At 44.2% G+C, this 18,457-nt stretch overlaps 1 protein-coding gene across 1 annotated transcript in view; it reads left to right on the top strand.

Annotated features, from left to right (window-relative positions):
* The window catches only part of LOC311136688 (YTH domain-containing protein 1-like), a 52,084-nt gene extending 35,480 nt beyond the window's left edge, over positions 1 to 16,604 (top strand). The window contains exons 10-15 of the mRNA XM_084170915.1: positions 1,523 to 1,602; positions 7,777 to 7,813; positions 9,108 to 9,150; positions 9,282 to 9,347; positions 15,379 to 15,549; positions 16,058 to 16,604. Coding sequence (XP_084027041.1) covers positions 1,523 to 1,602; positions 7,777 to 7,813; positions 9,108 to 9,150; positions 9,282 to 9,347; positions 15,379 to 15,549; positions 16,058 to 16,261 — 601 coding nt within the window. The 3' untranslated portion in view covers positions 16,262 to 16,604. The remainder of the gene's footprint in view (positions 1 to 1,522; positions 1,603 to 7,776; positions 7,814 to 9,107; positions 9,151 to 9,281; positions 9,348 to 15,378; positions 15,550 to 16,057) is intronic.
* Positions 16,605 to 18,457: the final 1,853 nt, after the last annotated feature.

Raw genomic sequence — 18,457 nt, 5'->3', positions numbered from 1 at the left:
TAATCAACTCGGGGCTCTGTGCGTTCTATAGAAAATAATGAACGACGTGACCTTTCCACAGAGTTGCATTATTATCCAGAGAACACGTAGAGCCCAGAGTTGATTATAACCCTTTATACCACAGCTATAATTTAACACATTTGCCCGCTAGAAATGTGTTTAATTTGCCGCTAGAAATGTGTTCAACGTCCACTGAAGTAGCTAGCTAGTTTACTACATAGCTACAGTAGTTGCCTTGGTAACCAAACAGACTTGCTAGTTAAGCTAACCAAACCATCAGTACTCGCTTGCTATTATGAAAATCTAATTCAACACTAATAATACTGTTTTCAATTAGACTTCTCCTTTCAAAAGCTGCTCAAACAAAACATGTAAAAATTAACTATAGCCATTTAATTCTACCATGCAAATATACTGTGCATTATAGGGAAATAATGCACGCTCTAGAATGCCCTTCAAGCCAATCAGAAAGGAGTATTCAGCAATGTCATGGTATAAATTGGTTTAATTGTTATATTGATTGCTAGTCAGAAGCAGTAACTATATTGGTTTAATGCAGGGATTACGGTCTCTAGCTCCTTATTGGATAACACAAGGGGGTAAATAACAGATGCCCCAAACATTTTATCTAACAATGATGCACTTCAACAGTTACAGTACTGTAAACATCCTGTTTTAGCTGCAGAATTGGCTGAACTGTTATGGAACTAAGCTGAACAAAAACTAACTGGTGAATTAACTGTCTACAAGCAGTAAGATCTCATTGAAAATTTAATGGTTGATCAAGCAGTAAGATGTCATTGAGAATATAATGGTTGATTTGATAGTCTGCTCAGTATAACTCTGTACATGTTTAGTGTTTTTAAATGACTACTAAGTGTGTTATGGTATAGTCTGTTCAGATTGCATCAGAAATGTTTGTATCTATGATGTTAAAGGGCTACTAGGATGTTGGGCTGTATCTAGGATGTTAAAGGGTTACTAGGATGTTGTGCTGTATCTATGATGTTAAAGGGCTACTAGGATGTTGGGCTGTATCTATGATGTTAAAGGGTTACTAGGATGTTGGGCTGTATCTAGGATGTTAAAGGGTTACTAGGATGTTGTGCTGTATCTATGATGTTAAAGGGTTACTAGGATGTTGGGCTGTATCTAGGATGTTAAAGGGTTACTAGGATGTTGTGCTGTATCTATGATGTTAAAGGGCTACTAGGATGTTGGGCTGTATCTAGGATGTTAAAGGGCTACTAGGATGTTGGGCTGTATCTATGATGTTAAAGGGCTACTAGGATGTTGGGCTGTATCTAGGATGTTAAAGGGTTACTAGGATGTTGTGCTGTATCTATGATGTTAAAGGGTTACTAGGATGTTGTGCTGTATCTATGATGTTAAAGGGCTACTAGGATGTTAAAGGGCTACTAGGATGTTGGGCTGTATCTATGATGTTAAAGGGCTACTATGATGTTTTGCTGTATCTTGTGTATCCTGGCATTTGTCTCAATTGTTTACCTAATTCATGTAGGCATCGGCCAGAGGAAAATGCCATTCACAACAGGAAACGCCCGAGGATTGACTATCCAGCAGAGTTCCCACAGAGACCAGGTTACTATTACTAACATATGAATTGGTACAGTATGAAAATGATGGTGTGCGTCCCAAATGGGACCCTATTCCCTATATAGTGCACTACTTTAGACCAGAGAATGGCACCCTATTCCCTATATAGTGCACTACTTTAGACCAGAGAATGGCACCCTATTCCCTATATAGTGCACTACTTTAGACCAGAGAATGGCACCCTATTCCCTATATAGTGCACTACTTTAGACCAGAGAATGGCACCCTATTCCCTATATAGTGCACTACTTTAGACCAGAGAATGGGACCCTATTCCCTATATAGTGCACTACTTTAGACCAGAGAATAGCACCCTATTCCCTATATAGTGCACTACTTTAGACCAGAGAATGGCACCCTATTCCCTATATAGTGCACTACTTTAGACCAGAGAATAGCACCCTATTCCCTATATAGTGCACTACTTTAGACCAGAGAATGGGACCCTATTCCCTATATAGTGCACTACTTTAGACCAGAGAATGGCACCCTATTCCCTATATAGTGCACTACTTTAGACCAGAGAATAGCACCCTATTCCCTATATAGTGCACTACTTTTGACCAGGGCCAGCCCACAATTTTGTCACATAACTACTTACAGTGAGGGGAAAAAAGTATTTGATCCCCTGCTGATTTTGTACGTTTGCCCACTGACAAAGAAATTATCAGTCTATAATTTTAATGTTAGGTTTATTTGAACAGTGAGAGACAGAATAACAACAACTAAATCCAGAAAAACTAATGTCAAAAATGTTATAAATTGATTTACATTTTAATGAGGGAAATAAGTATTTGACCCCCTCTCAATCAGAAAGATTTCTGGCTCCCAGGTGTCTTTTTATACAGGTAACGAGCTGAGATTAGGAGCACACTCTTAGACCTACACAAGGCTGGAATGGGCTACAAGACCATCGCCAAGCAGCTTGGTGAGAAGGTGACAACAGTTGGTGCGATTATTCGCAAATGGAAGAAACACAAAATAACTGTCAATCTCCCTCGGCCTGGGTCTCCATGCAAGACCTCACCTCGTGGAGTTGCAATGATCATGAGAACAGTGAGGAATCAGCCCAGAACTACACGGGAGGATCTTGTCAATGATCTCAAGGCAGCTGGGACCATAGTCACCAAGAAAACAATTGGTAACACACTACGCTGTGAAGGACTGAAATCCTGCAGCGCCTTCAAGGTCCCCCTGCTCAAGAAAGCACATATACATGCCCGTCTGAAGTTTGCCAATGAACATCTGAATAATTCAGAGGAGAACTGGGTGAAAGTGTTGTGGTCAGATGAGACCAAAATCGAGCTCTTTGGTATCAACTCAACTCGCCGTGTTTGAAGGAGGAGGAATGCTGCCTATGACCCCAAGAACACCATCCCCACCGTCAAACATGGAGGTGGAAACATTATGCTTTGGGGGTGTTTTTCTGCTAAGGGGACAGGACAACTTCACCGCATCAAAGGGACAATGGACGGGGCCATGTACCGTGAAATCTTGGGTGAGAACCTCCTTCCCTCAGCCAGGGCATTGAAAATGGGTCGTGGATGGGTATTCCAGCATGACAATGACCCAAAACACACGGCCAAGGCAACAAAGGAGTGGCTCAAGAAGAAGCACATTAAGGTCCTGGAGTGGCCTAGCCAGTCTCCAGACCTTAATCCCATAGAAAATCTGTGGAGGGAGCTGAAGGTTCGAGTTGCCAAACGTCAGCCTCGAAACCTTAATGACTTGGAGAAGATCTGCAAAGAGGAGTGGGACAAAATCCCTCCTGAGATGTGTGCAAACCTGGTGGCCAACTACAAGAACCGTCTGACCTCTGTGATTGCCAACAAGGGTTTTGCCACCAAATACTAAGTCATGTTTTGCAGAGGGGTCAAATACTTATTTCCCTCATTAAAATGCAAATCAATTTATAACATTTTTGACATGCGTTTTTCTGGATTTTGTTGTTGTTATTTTGTCTCTCACTGTTCAAATAAACCTACCATTAAAATTATAGACTGATCATTTCTTTGTCAGTGGGCAAACGTACAAAATCAGCAGGGGATCAAATACTTTTTACCCTCACCGTATGTAGTCAGCTGATATCACCGTATGTTATTGGTACAGTATGGACATTCTAGTTATTGCATTAGTACCGCATGTTGGTTATTATAAGGACATGAAAGAGCAACACGATGGTGAGCCATGCGCAGTAGATCGCCTGCTGGGTTATGAAGAAACGGTGGCAATAAAACATTTAAAGAATTTAAAGATGCCAGGGGCCTCATCTATCAACCACGCCTACATTTCATACTAAATTCTGGTACACGTGGAGATTTTAGGATTAGCCTGCGCCGCAAATTATTGGGATTTATCAAACTGTCGCACGCAACATACAAGTATGTTTTCATTTGATAAGTCAGAGCCATATTATATTTGTGCGGTCGTGAACGAGCGCTACGACCCCGCCTGGAAAACTCTCCATTCACCTTCTATGGTAACAAAAAAATAACATTTGGAGGATGTCGGAACTGAGCCATGTCCATTTCAAAAATAATGTACAATGGCAAACTGTATTACATTTCTGTAGAGCTGTGGGCAGGATGTTGTAGTGTTTTTCAATTATTGTCCATTCAAACCATTTAAAGTAAACCCTACAGCCCATATAGTGCAAAATTACAATGATTGTTCAATATTTAGTTTATCAATAGATAGTGTTTCTATGTCCTGCCTTGGTGTAGGCTCTGAGATCAATAGATAGTGTTTCTATGGCCTGCCTTGGTGTAGGCTCTGAGATCAATAGATAGTGTTTCTATGTCCTGCCTTGGTGTAGGCTCTGAGATCAATAGATAGTGTTTCTATGTCCTGCCTTGGTGTAGGCTCTGAGATCAATAGATAGTGTTTCTATGTCCTGCCTTGGTGTAGGCTCTGAGATCAATAGATAGTGTTTCTATGTCCTGCCTTGGTGTAGGCTCTGAGATCAATCGATAATGTTTCTATGTCCTGCCTTGGTGTAGGCTCTGAGATCAATAGATAGTGTTTCTATGTCCTGCCTTGGTGTAGGCTCTGAGATCAATAGATAGTGTTTCTATGTCCTGCCTTGGTGTAGGATCTGAGATCAATAGATAGTGTTTCTATGTCATGCCTTGGTGTAGGCTCTGAGATCAATAGATAGTGTTTCTATGTCATGCCTTGGTGTAGGCTCTGAGATCAATAGATAGTGTTTCTATGTCCTGCCTTGGTGTAGGCTCTGAGATCAATAGATAGTGTTTCTATGTCCTGCCTTGGTGTAGGCTCTGAGATCAATAGATAGTGTTTCTATGTCATGCCTTGGTGTAGGCTCTGAGATCAATAGATAGTGTTTCTATGTCCTGCCTTGGTGTAGGCTCTGAGATCAATAGATAGTGTTTCTATGTCCTGCCTTGGTGTAGGCTCTGAGATCAATAGATAGTGTTTCTATGTCCTGCCTTGGTGTAGGCTCTGAGATCAATAGATAGTGTTTCTATGTCATGCCTTGGTGTAGGCTCTGAGATCAATAGATAGTGTTTCTATGTCCTGCCTTGGTGTAGGCTCTGAGATTAGATAGGCTATGATGTCACGCTCCCAATCCTATCTCACAGCAATACCGTAGCCTACCCAATACCGTAGGCTACCCAATACTGTAGCCTACCCAATACTGTAGGCTACCCAATACTGTAGCCTACCCAATACTGTAGGCTACCCAATACTGTAGGCTACCCAATACTGTAGCCTACCCAATACTGTAGCCTACCCAATACTGTAGGCTACCCAATACTGTAGCCTACCCAATACTGTAGGCTACCCAATACCGTAGGCTACCCAATACTGTAGCCTACCCAATACTGTAGGCTACCCAATACTGTAGCCTACCCAATACTGTAGCCTACCCAATACTGTAGGCTACCCAATACTGTAGGCTACCCAATACTGTAGGCTACCCAATACTGTAGCCTACCCAATACCGTAGCCTACCCAATACTGTAGGCTACCCAATACTGTAGGCTACCCAATACTGTAGCCTACCCAATACTGTAGGCTACCCAATACTGTAGGCTACCCAATACTGTAGGCTACCCAATACTGTAGCCTACCCAATACCGTTACATACTGCCAAGGCTACCGGTCTATTTAGTGTCCAGCATGGCTTGTATTTGTTGTGGAGCTGGATAATTTAAACCAGTTATGTCAGAAAAGGAGAGAAGTCCTGCAATATGATTATGATTTAGGCCTATTTAATAAAAGTAAAATAAAGATATTCGGCGACATGCTGCTATGTGAATTCCTTACCAATGGCAAATGCATCTGTTTTATCATTAGACCTACGTTTTTGAATGTTTTTAGTAGCTTACCATTATTATGATTCTGGTGCGTCAAACACCTCCTATTTCCCCCAAACCTCCTATTTCCCCCAAACCTCCTATTTCCCCCAAAACTCCTATTTCCCCCAAAACTCCTATATCCCCCAAACGAACAATAAGCCTATTTGCTTGCGATACAGTTGATCAGCCTTCTAGTACGGTAGACTACAAGGGGAGATCTCTCTAGTATGGTAGACTACAGGGGAGATCTCTCTAGTATGGTAGACTACAAGGGAGATCTTTCTAGTATGGTAGACTACAAGGGAGATATTTCTAGTATGGTAGACTACAAGGGAGATATTTCTAGTAAGGTAGACTACAGGGGAGATCTCTCTAGTAAGGTAGACTACAAGGGAAATCTCTCTAGTATGGTAGACTACAAGGGAGATCTCTCTAGTATGGTAGACTACAAGGGAGATCTCTCTAGTAAGGTAGACTACAAGGGAGATCTCTCTAGTAAGGTAGACTACAGGGGAGAGCTCTCTAGTACGGTAGACTACAGGGGAGATCTCTCTAGTATGGTAGACTACAGGGGAGATCTCTCTAGTATGGTAGACTACAGGGGAGATCTCTCTAGTATGGTAGACTACAAGGGAGATCTCTCTAGTAAGGTAGACTACAAGGGAGATCTCTCTAGTATGGTAGACTACAGGGGAGATCTCTCTAGTATGGTAGACTACAAGGGAGATCTTTCTAGTATGGTAGACTACAAGGGAGATCTCTCTAGTACGGTAGACTACAAGGGAGATCTTTCTAGTATGGTAGACTACAAGGGAGATCTCTCTAGTACGGTAGACTACAGGGGAGATCTCTCTAGTACAGTAGACTACAAGGGAGATCTCTCTAGTATGGTAGACTACAAGGGAGATCTCTCTAGTAAGGTAGACTACAAGGGAGATCTCTCTAGTAAGGTAGACTACAAGGGAGATCTCTCTAGTAAGGTAGACTACAAGGGAGATCTCTCTAGTAGTTTCTAAGGCAGGACAGGCAGACAGCGAGGCTTAAATTGACTCCCGCTGTACCAAACGAATCGCTAGACTGGAAGCCAGGGGAAATAATGTGAGAGTTGATAGTTCATGCGTACGCATGTTTTGAGATTTGCGTGGAGATACGCACACTTTCCCGTCAAGTTCGAAACGGATAAACACCAACCTTTTGTGGGAAAACTGGCGCACGCAAGGTTTTAGAGTATTTTTTTGTGTGCGCGCACCTTTTGATAAATGAGGCCCCAGGAAATAAACAGAACATGACGGCCGACGTTCTGTGGTCAGAGGTGATGGGTCGGCCACCTGCCGCAGATGGCCAACGTTCGTGTTGGTCTGTCTTGTCCTGTATTGGTACAGTATCTAAATTATAGAATGTGGTATTGAAAAACTACTCGAGTTTCAAATTTTAAAGCTCATTTCACCCATTTATGCAACATATGAACAAAAGGTTAAAGCCAAATCCAGATGAACGTTGTCTTCCGTTACAGCAATGAGTTACTAGAGGTACAGGTGACTGCTGTCTGAATTGCATTTCATATTTCATATGACCGATGGTATTGTCATGTTTTCCACTGTTTGGGATGGTATTGATATGAATCAGACCATGGTTTACATCACACAGTGTCAAGTAGTGTATTATGTATTTATTTGAGGTGGGTGTTCATGAGTAAAGTACTGATTTTCAAGTTATAATTGACTACTGATATGTGACTATATTAGGACTAAACATGTTGAAAGCGGAGCTAGTGTATCTGTAACTAGAGAGGCGTTCCATAGGGACATTGTAAATCAGCTTTTCTGTCTTCGTACAGCCTTTACACCGGACCCACGCAACCCGCCAGTTGACCGGTAAGTACCTCACAACAGACTCACCCTTGACCCCAAATCTAAACCCATAGGCACTTGTATAGCTTGGAGGGGATTGGGTAGGTATACATTTCCACATGGCCTATCAGAGGGCAAGCTGAAGCTCGTGCCATATTGCTTCCATCTAGCCAGGCCTCTTAGTGCTCCACAATTGAATAGGGGTTGATTTTAGGACCCTCTCCACCAATCCTTTCCTCTCTCCACCAATCCTTCCCTAGTCCTTCCTCTCTCCACCAATCCTTTCCTAGTCCTTCCTCTCTCTCCACCAATCCTTCCCTAGTCCTTTCTCTCTCCACCAATCCTTTCCTAGTCCTTCCTCTCTCTCCACCAATCCTTCCCTAGTCCTTCCTGTCTCCACCAATCCTTCCCTAGTCCTTCCTCTCTCCACCAATCCTTCCCTAGTCCTTCCTCTCTCCACCAATCCTTTCCTAGTCCTTCCTCTCTCCACCAATCCTTCCCTAGTCCTTCCTCTCTCCACCAATCCTTTCCTAGTCCTTCCTCTCTCCACCAATCCTTCCCTAGTCCTTCCTCTCTCCACCAATCCTTTCCTAGTCCTTCCTATCTCCACCAATCCTTCCCTAGTCCTTCCTCTCTCCACCAATCCTTCCCTAGTCCTTCCTCTCTCCACCAATCCTTCCATAGTCCTTCCTCTCTCCACCAATCCTTTCCTAGTCCTTCCTCTCTCCACCAATACTTCCCTAGTCCTTCCTCTCTCCACCAATCCTTTCCTACTCCTTCCTCTCCACCAATCCTTTCCTCTCTCCACCAATCCTTCCCTAGTCCTTCCTCTCTCCACCAATCCTTCCCTAGTCCTTCCTGTCTCCACCAATCCTTCCCTAGTCCTTCCTCTCTCCACCAATCCTTCCCTAGTCCTTCCTGTCTCCACCAATCCTTTCCTAGTCCTTCCTCTCTCCACCAATCCTTCCCTAGTCCTTCCTCTCTCCACCAATCCTTCCCTAGTCCTTCCTCTCTCCACCAATCCTTCCCTAGTCCTTCCTCTCTCCACCAATCCTTCCCTAGTCCTTGCTGTCTCCACCAATCCTTCCCTAGTCCTCCTCTCTCCACCAATCCTTCCCTAGTCCTTCCTGTCTCCACCAATCCTTCCCTAGTCCTTCCTGTCTCCACCAATCCTTCCCTAGTCCTTCCTGTCTCCACCAATCCTTCCCTAGTCCTTCCTCTCTCCACCAATCCTTCCCTAGCCCTTCCTCTCTCTACCAATCATTCCCAACCCCTTGCCCTCCCCCAAACAATAATCAGTAACTTCATTTCTCCAAAGGCGGTTCCCCACTGGAGTAAGACGAGATGTTTTTCTCAATGGGGTGAGTTCAGGCGTTTACCTGCTATTGATTTCAGCTGAAGTATATATTAAACGGTCATTAATATTAACATACGCTGAATTTGATCCACAGTTCTATTGATATTAACATGATGTGGTTCATTTGATCCCCAGTCCTACAACGATTACATGAGAGAGTTCCACCACACCATTGGGCCGCCTCCTCCTTGGCAAGGAATGGTATGTTAAAAATGATCTAGAATTTAGATGTTAAATGTTCTAGAATCTACAGCAGATGTTAAATGTTCTAGAATCTAGATGTTAAATGTTCTAGACTCTAGATGGTAAATGTTCTAGAATCTAGATGGTAAATGTTCTAGAATCGGTCCTGGGGACCCCCCTGGGTGCACATTAATGGTTTTTGCCCTAGCGCTACACAGCTGATTCAAATAACCAACTCCTCATCAAGCTTTGATTATTTGAATCAGCTATGTAGTGCTTGGGTAAAAACCAAAACGTGCCCCCAGGACCGAGTTTGGAAAACCTTCATATAGATGACGTCGCCATAGTCTAGGACCGAGGAATGTCGACTGAATAATCTGCTTTCTACTATTTGGTGAGAGGCAGAACCTACAGTGCTATGAAAAATTATTTGCCCCCTTTCTAATTTTCTCTAATTTTGCATATTTGTGATACTGAATGTTATCAGATCTTCAACCAAAACCTAATATTAGATAAAGGGAACATAAGTGAACAAATAACACAACAATTACATATTTATTTCATAAACAAAGTTATGCAACACCCAATTCCCCTGTGTGAAAAAGTAATTGCCCCCTTACACTCAATAACTGGTTGTGCCACCTTTAGCTGCAATGACTCCAACCAAATGCTTCCTGTAGTTGTTGATCAGTCTCTCACGTCGCTGTGGAGGAATTTTGGCCCACTCTTCCATGCAGAACTGCTTTAACTCAGTGACGTGTGGGTTTTCAAGCATGAACTGCTCGTTTCAAGTCCTGCCACTACATCTCAATTGGGATTAGGTCTGGACTTTGGGATTAGGTCTAGACTTTGACTAGGCCATTCCAAAACTTCAAAATTGTTGCTTTTTAGCCATTTAATGTAGACTTGATTTGTGTGTTTTGGATCATTGTCTTGCTGCATGACCCAGCTGCGCTTCAGCTTCAGCTCACAGACGGATGGTCTGACATTCTCCTGTAGAATTCTCTGATACAGAGCAGAATTCATGGTTCCTTCTATTAAGGCAAGTCGTCCAGGTCCTGAGGCAGCAAAGCATCCCCAAACCCTGGGGTGGTTGTCTTGATGATCATCCAGGTGCTTTTTGGCAAACTTGAGTCAACTTTTTGGACGAGATGGGTCCCATTAAGCCTGGCGAAAACCAAACACTGCATTCCACAGTAAGAACATCATACCAAAGGTCAAGCATGGTGGTGGTGGTGGTGTGATGGTTTGGGGATGCTTTGCTGCCTCAGGACCTGGACGACTTGCCTTAATAGAAGGAACCATGCATCCTGTTTCCATTGATCATCCTTGAGATGTTTCTACATCTTGATTGAAGTCCACCTGTGATAAATTCAATTGATTGGACATGATTTGGAAAGGCACACACCTGTCTATATAAGGTCCCACAGTTGACAGTGCATGTGTAGAGCAAAAACCAAGCAATGAGCTCTGTAGAGCTCAGAGACAGGATTGTGTCGAGGCACAGATCTGGTGGAAGCGTACCAAAAAATATCTGCAGCATTGAAGGTCCCCAAGAACACAGTGGCCTCCATCATTGTTAAATAGAAGAAGTTTGGAACCACCATACACTTCCTAGAGCTTGCTGCTTGGCCAAACTGAGCAATCGGGGGAGAAGGGCCTTGGTCAGGGAGGTGACCAAGAACCCAATGGTCAATCTGACGGAGTTCCTCTGTGGAGATGGGAGAAACTTCCAGAAGGACAATCATCTCTGCAGCACTCCACCAATCAGGCCTTTATGGTAGAGTGGCCAGACGGAAGCCACTCCTCAGTAAAAGGCACATGACAGCCCGCTTGGAGTTTGCCAAAAGGCACCTAAAGACTCTCAGACCATGAGAAACAAGATTCTCTGGTCTGATGAAACCAAGACTGAACTCTTTGGCCTGAATGCCAAGCGTCATGTCTGGAGGAAACCTGGCACCATCCTTACGGTGAAGCATGGTGGTGGCAGCATCATGCAGTGGGGATGTTTTTCAGTGGCAGGGACTGGGAGACCAGTCAGGATCGATGGAAAGATGAACGGAGCAAAGTACAGAGAGATCCTTGATGAAAACCTGCTCCAGAGTGCTCAGGACCTCAGACTGGGGCGAAGGGTCACCTTCCAACAGGACAATGACCCTAAGCACACAGCCAAGACAACACAGGTGTGGCTTTGGGACAAGTCTCTGAATGTCCTTGAGTGGCCCAGCCAGAGCCGGTCCCCATCCAACCTGACAGAGCTTGAGAGGATCTGCAGAGAAGAATGGAAGAAACTCCCCAAATGCAGGTGTGCCAAGCTTATAGCGTCATACCCAAGAAGACTTGAGGCTGTAATCGCTTCCTAAAGGTGCTTCAACAAAGTACTGATAAATAAATAAAGTGCACTTCACAAAGTAGATGGCATCATGAGGAAGGAAAATGATGTGGATATATTGAAGCAACATCTCAAGACATCAGTCAGGAAGTTGAAGCTTGGTCGCAAATGGGTCTTCCGAATGGACAAAGACCCCAAGCATACTTCCAAAGTTGTGGCAAATTGGCTTAAGGACAACAAAGTCAAGGTATTGGAGTGGCCATCACAAAGCCCTGACCTCAATCCTATAGAACATTTGTGGGCAGAACTGAAAAATCATGTGCGAGCAAGGAGGCCTACAAACCTGACTCAGTTACACCAGCTCTGTCAGGAGGAATGGGCCAAAATTCACCCAACTTATTGTGGGAAGCTTGTGGAAGGCTACCCAAAACGTTTGACCCAAGTTAAACAATTTAAAGGCAATGCTACCAAATACTAATTGAGTGTATGTAAACTTCAGACCCACTGGGAATGTGATGAAAGAAATAAAAGCTGAAATAAATCATTCTCTCTACTATTATTCTGACATTTCACATTCTTAAAATAAAGTGGTGATCCTAACTGACCTAAGACAGGGAGTTTTTACTAGGATTAAATGTCAGGAATTGTGAAAAACTGTTTAAATGTATTTGGTTAAGGTGTATGTAAACTTCCGACTTCAACTGTAGGTTACATGGGGGAGAGGCGTTGTGCTCTCTATGGTTTGATAAAGAAACGTATCAAAAGTGAAATTGCCGTATGCGACCTTCTGTAATAAAATAGGCTGATCTGCTTCTACCTTTTGAATATATTTGTTGTAAATACTTTTGTGAATAGTGAACTTTATCTGCATCACACTGGCCACTTTGTCTACCTGTCATTTAGGGGACTTTTTTTCCCCCCACTGACCTCTTAATTAATTAATTAATTCATTGTATAAATCGAATACGATTTATTTTCATCTCTAGGAAGTCTCGAGGTTTTGCTCGCCTGAGGTAGAGTATCTTATGATAAGCTGTAGACCACACTATTTACCAAGAGAGTTTTCATCTATATTTTTCATAGCTGTCTATTTACCACCACAAACCAATGCTGGCATTAAGATTGCACTGAATGAGTTGTACAAGGCCATAAATCAACAGGAAAACGCTCATCCAGATGCAGCGCTCCTAGTGGCCGGGAAATTTAATGCAGGGAAACTTAAATCCGTTCTACCTAATTTCTACCAGCATGTTAAATGTGCAACCAGAGGGAAAAAAACTCTAGACCACCTTTACTCCACACACAGAGACACATACAAAGCTCTCCCTCGCCCTCCATTTGGAAAATCTGACCATAACTCTATCCTCCTGATTCCTGCTTATAAGCAAAAACTAAAGCAGGAAGCACCAGTGACTCGGTTAATAAAAAAGTGGTCAGATGACGCAGATGCTAAGCTACAGGACTGTTTTGCTAGCACAGACTGGAACATGTTCCGGGATTCTTCAGACAGCATTGAGGAGTACACCACATCAGTCACTGGCTTCATCAATAAGTGCATCGATGATGTCATCCCCACAGTGACCGTACGTACATACCCCAACCAGAAGCCATGGATTACAGGAAACATCCGCACTGAGCTAAAGGGTAGAGCTGCCGCTTTCAAGGAACGGGACTCTAACCCGGACGCTTATAAGAAATCCCGCTATGACCTCCGACGAACCATCAAACAGGCAAAGAGTCAATACAGGACTAAGATTGAATCGTACTACACTGGCTCTGACGCTCGTCGGATGTGGCAGGGCTTGAAAACTATTACAGACTACAAAGGGAAGCACAGCCGCGAGCTGCCCAGTGACACAAGCCTACCAGACGAGCTAAACCACTTCTATGCTCGCTTCGAGGCAAGCAACACTGAAGCATTCATGAGAGCACCAGCTGTTCCGGATGACTATGTGATCACGCTCTCCGTAGCCGATGTGAGTAAGACTTTTAAGCAGGTCAACATTCACAAGGCCGCAGGGCCAGACGGATTACCAGGACGTGTACTCCGAGCATGTGCTGACCAACTGGCAAGTGTCTTCACTGACATTTTCAACATGTCCCTGACTGAGTCTGTAATACCAACATGTTTCAAGCAGACCACCATAGTCCCCGTGCCCAAGGACTCTAAGATAACCTGCCTAAATGACTACCGACCCGTAGCACTGACGTCTGTAGCCATGAAGTGCTTTGAAAGGCTGGTCATGGCTCACATCAACAGCATTATCCCAGAAACCCTAGACCCACTCCAATTTGCATACCGCCCCAACAGATCCACAGATGATGCAATCTCTATTGCACTCCACACTGCCCTTTCCCACCTGGACAAGAGGAACACCTACGTGAGAATGCTATTAATTGACTACAGCTCAGCATTCAACACCATAGTGCCCTCTAAGCTCATCACTAAGCTAGGGATCCTGGGACTAAACACCTCCCTCTGCAACTGGATCCTGGACTTCCTGACGGGCCGCCCCCAGGTGGTAAGGGTAGGTAACAACACATCTGCCACACTGATCCTCAACACGGGGGCCCCTCAGGGGTGCGTGCTCAGTCCCCTCCTGTACTCTCTGTTCACCCATGACTGCATGGCCAGGCACGACTCCAACACCATCATTAAGTTTGCCGACGACACAACAGTGGTAGGCCTGATCACCGACAACGATGAGACAGCCTATAGGGAGGAGGTCAGAGACCTGGCCGTGTGGTGCCAGGACAACAACCTCTCCCTCAACGTGACCAAGACAAAGGAGATGATTGTGGACTACAGGAAAAAAAGAGGACTGAGCACGCCCCCATTCTCATCGACGGGGCTGTAGTGGAACAGGTTGAGAGCTTCAAGTTCCTTGGTGTCCACATCACCAACGAACTATCATGGTCCAAACACACCAAGACAGTCGTGAAGAGGGCACGACAAAGCCTATTCCCCCTCAGGAGACTGAAAAGATTTGGCATGGGTACTCAGATCCTCAAAAAATTCTACAGCTGCACCATCGAGAGCATCCTGACTGGTTGCATCACCGCCTGGTATGGCAACTGCTTGGCCTCCGACCGCAAGGCACTACAGAGGGTAGTGCGTACGGCCCAGTACATCACTGGGGCCAAGCTTCCTGCCATCCAGGACCTCTATACCAGGCGGTGTCAGAGGAAGGCCCTCAAAATTGTCAAAGACTCCAGCCACCCTAGTCATAGACTGTTCTCTCTGCTACTGCACGGCAAGCGGTACCGGAGTGCCAAGTCTAGGTCCAAAAGACTTCTCAACAGCTTCTACCCCCAAGCCATAAGACTCCTGAACAGCTAATCATGGCTACCCGGACTATTTGCACTGCCCCCCCACCCCATCCTTTTTACGCTGCTGCTACTCTGTTAATTATTTATGCATAGTCACTTTAACTCTACCCACATGTACATATTACCTCAACTACCTCAACTAGCCGGTGCCCCCGCACATTGACTCTGCACCGGTACCCCCCTGTATATATAGCCTCCCTACTGTCACTTTATTTTACTTCTGCTCTTTTTTTTCTCAACACTTTTTTTTGTTGTTTTTTTATTTTTATTTTTTTGTTAAAAATAAATGCACTGTTGGTTAAGGGCTGTAAGTAAGCATTTCACTGTAATGTCTGCACCTGTTGTATTCGGCGCATGTGACCAATACAATTTGATTTGATTTGATAGGCGCAGTACCCTGGGATGGAGCAGCCACCTCACCACCCGTTCTACCAGCACCACCCTCCTCCTCCCCAGGCGCACCCCCCCTACGCTGGGCACCACCCTGGGCACCACCCTGTACCACACGACGCCCGCTTCAGGGAGAAGAGAGTCGTCCGCTCCTTCAGCTCCAACCTGGTAAAAGTTCATTTCCTGTTTCCTGTCTGCTCTGATGGGATTACTTGTTTTGAAGAGGATAATTCATCAACTCTTGGAGGGCAGTGGAAGTTGATCAAAACGCAAAAAATAAACAACTGATGAAAAGGTTAAGGACCAAATTACTTTGGTTTTATCAATAAAGAAGCGTTTTTAGTCAACTTCCGCTGCCCTCCAAGAGTTGATGAATTTCCTCTTCACTTCAGTTTGCTACTCATGCACCTTGGTTGGGGAGCGAGATAGCGTCAGTGTTCCCTTTTGCAGTGACTACTTGTTTTACCAGGCAGTCATACGACGTTACTGTGGCAATGTTTCGTTTAGTTACAATACGTTTTGCTCCGTTGAGCCCATACTTGATAGGTTGCCCACCTACCCCAACAGAAGGATTCTGCATCACCCATTCACACATGTTCACTTAAATGTGTTAATGCCCAGAGGGACTATAACTAGTTAGTAGTCTGAACACCACATCTCTCTCCGCCTTCTGCAGCATGACTATGACATGCGGGTGGATGACTTCCTGAGACGGACCCAGGCCGTGGTGACCGGTCGCCGCAGCCGTCCCCGGGAACGAGACCGGCAGAGGGAGCGAGAACGGCCCCGGGACGCCCGCCGGGACCGGGACCGGGACCGCGACAGGGAGAGAGACAGGATCAGGGACAGGGAGAAGGAGAGGGGGCGCTACAGGAGATAATCAGGGACATATTCAAATCAAACAGCAAGTCCTGCGGTAGTTTATCTTACCGTGTTTCCTTTTTTTAAATAAGCTGTACCTTTTTTTAAGTGATTGTGTAATCTTTTTTACATGATGTTGTCAAGTCATCAGCTCATATCATGAATGCAGTGTAACTGAACAAAGGCAACAACAGGAGAAGTGGTTTGCAGATGTGATGTTAGGTTGTTTTTGTTTCTTAGAACCAGACAGACAGTGATGACTTTAAATGTTTAATGCCATATGGTCTTTATGTTGTTCATAATTGTACATGGTTCAAATGAAGATCTTGCTATTAAAAGGGGTATAATGGAGTTGTACTGAATCTGTTGTATCAAGTCTCTTTTTACTGGCCTTTTGGTTTTAAGCCATTTGTTTTTTTTATAGTGTTTGACCGGTCCAGAAGCAAAAAAGCAATATCGTCTGTCTAGATCTTTCCTTTCTGAAGTTTAAATCCGGACTCCAATCAGTGCTGTAAGGCTTAAAGTTTAGAAAACCTGCGATGATGGAGAGATGTTTGGTCGGGGGAGGGAAAAGGTATCATGTTTTGAAGGTCTGTTTTGTACAACAAAAATATACTGTGTTTTACTACTGCCGTCAGTTGATAAGTAAAAGACTGGTCTGGATTGATTCACTTTATAGAAAACTGGTTTTACTCAGAACTGAGTTTAGATTTTTAAGACCTTTATGAAACCAGTCATAACACCTTTTGAGTGTTGAAGTATCATAAATAGCTTCATATCACATTAAACATGCGTCATAATCAATTATTTATATATACTGATAGGGGGCACTGTGTACAATGCCCCCACCATTGTATAAAATCTTATTTTGTTTTTGCCACATTCATTTTATTACAGACACGTGTAAGAGCGTGAAGTGACCCCAGACACATGTCCAGATAGCTTAGCGGTTAAGAACGTTGGGCCAGTAACAAAGGTTGCTGGTCTGAATCCTGGAGTCGGCTAGGTGGAAAAATCTGCCGTTCTGCCCTTGAGCAAGGCGGTTAACCTCAACAACAACTGCTCCCCAGGGACCAATGACGTGGATTAAGGCAGCCCCCGCACCTCTGATTCAGAGGGGTTGGGTTAAATGCTAAAGACACATTTCAGTTGAATGCATTCAGTTGTACAACTGACTTGGTATCCCCCTTTCCCCGTGTGTGACTGTGAGAGCGAAGTCTCTGCAGTGCTGCTCGTGGCAACGTCATTTCGCTGAGTCGACCTTTTAAAGTATATATATTTTTGAGATTACGAGATTACTAATGTTACTGTCCCCAACACATACCTGTAATTTTGGCCTTGAAACATTTAATTGAAATACTGTAGCGTTCCATTAACTCCTATAGCCGAGTTGGTTGTTTAGCAACAAAACCGACGCGTGCACAACTATGGGGCAAAACAGACAGGTTCGCTTTGATTGTTGACAACATGTAGGCCTTAACAATATTTAGTCTCCGAATGTTTATTGAAAACATAAATACATTTGCACCATGAGCACTTGTCTCTCAAATACATTGTTACAGTTGTTTGTTGGTTAGCACATTTTTGCCATATTAGCATTGACAGGAAATCAATCAAAACAAGACACGCTATCAAGAACAAGGTAAAACTATCTGAAACGTGCCACCTATGATTCCCCACATGGCAGCTCGTCATTGTTGCTAGCCATCTGACCGTTCAGAATCGTAACAAAGCACGGCTTCCGGCTACATCATTTGAGTGACGTTATTAGCCAATGTGGGGTGCCAATGTGGCCTCTCAGTAACCAATACATAGCATCAGCAATCCAGGGTTTAAATACACTTTGTCGGGCCATGGACTCCTCTATAAGGTGTCAAGCGTTCCACAGGGATGCTGGCCCACGTTGACTCCAATGCTTCCCACAGTTGGTGCCAATTTGGCTGGATGTCGTTTGGGTGGTGGACCGTTCTTGATACACACGGGAAACTGTCGAGCGTGAAAAACCGAGCAGGTGCGCCTGGCACTTACTACCGTACCCCCTCAAAGCCACTTAAATCTTTTGTATTGCCCATTCACCCTCTGAATGGCACACATTTTTTACATTTTAGTCATTTAGCAGACCCTCTTATACAGAGCGACTTACAGTTAGTGAGTGCATAAACTTTTTTTTCTTCATACACAGTCCATGTCTCAAGACTTAAACATCCTTCTTTAA

The sequence above is a fragment of the Coregonus lavaretus genome (genome assembly GCF_964263955.1).
Source record: "Coregonus lavaretus genome assembly, chromosome: 10".
Lineage (NCBI taxonomy): Eukaryota > Metazoa > Chordata > Actinopteri > Salmoniformes > Salmonidae > Coregonus > Coregonus lavaretus.
The sequence above is the reverse complement of the archived record's forward strand: the minus strand, read 5'-3'. Positions and strand labels throughout refer to the sequence as shown.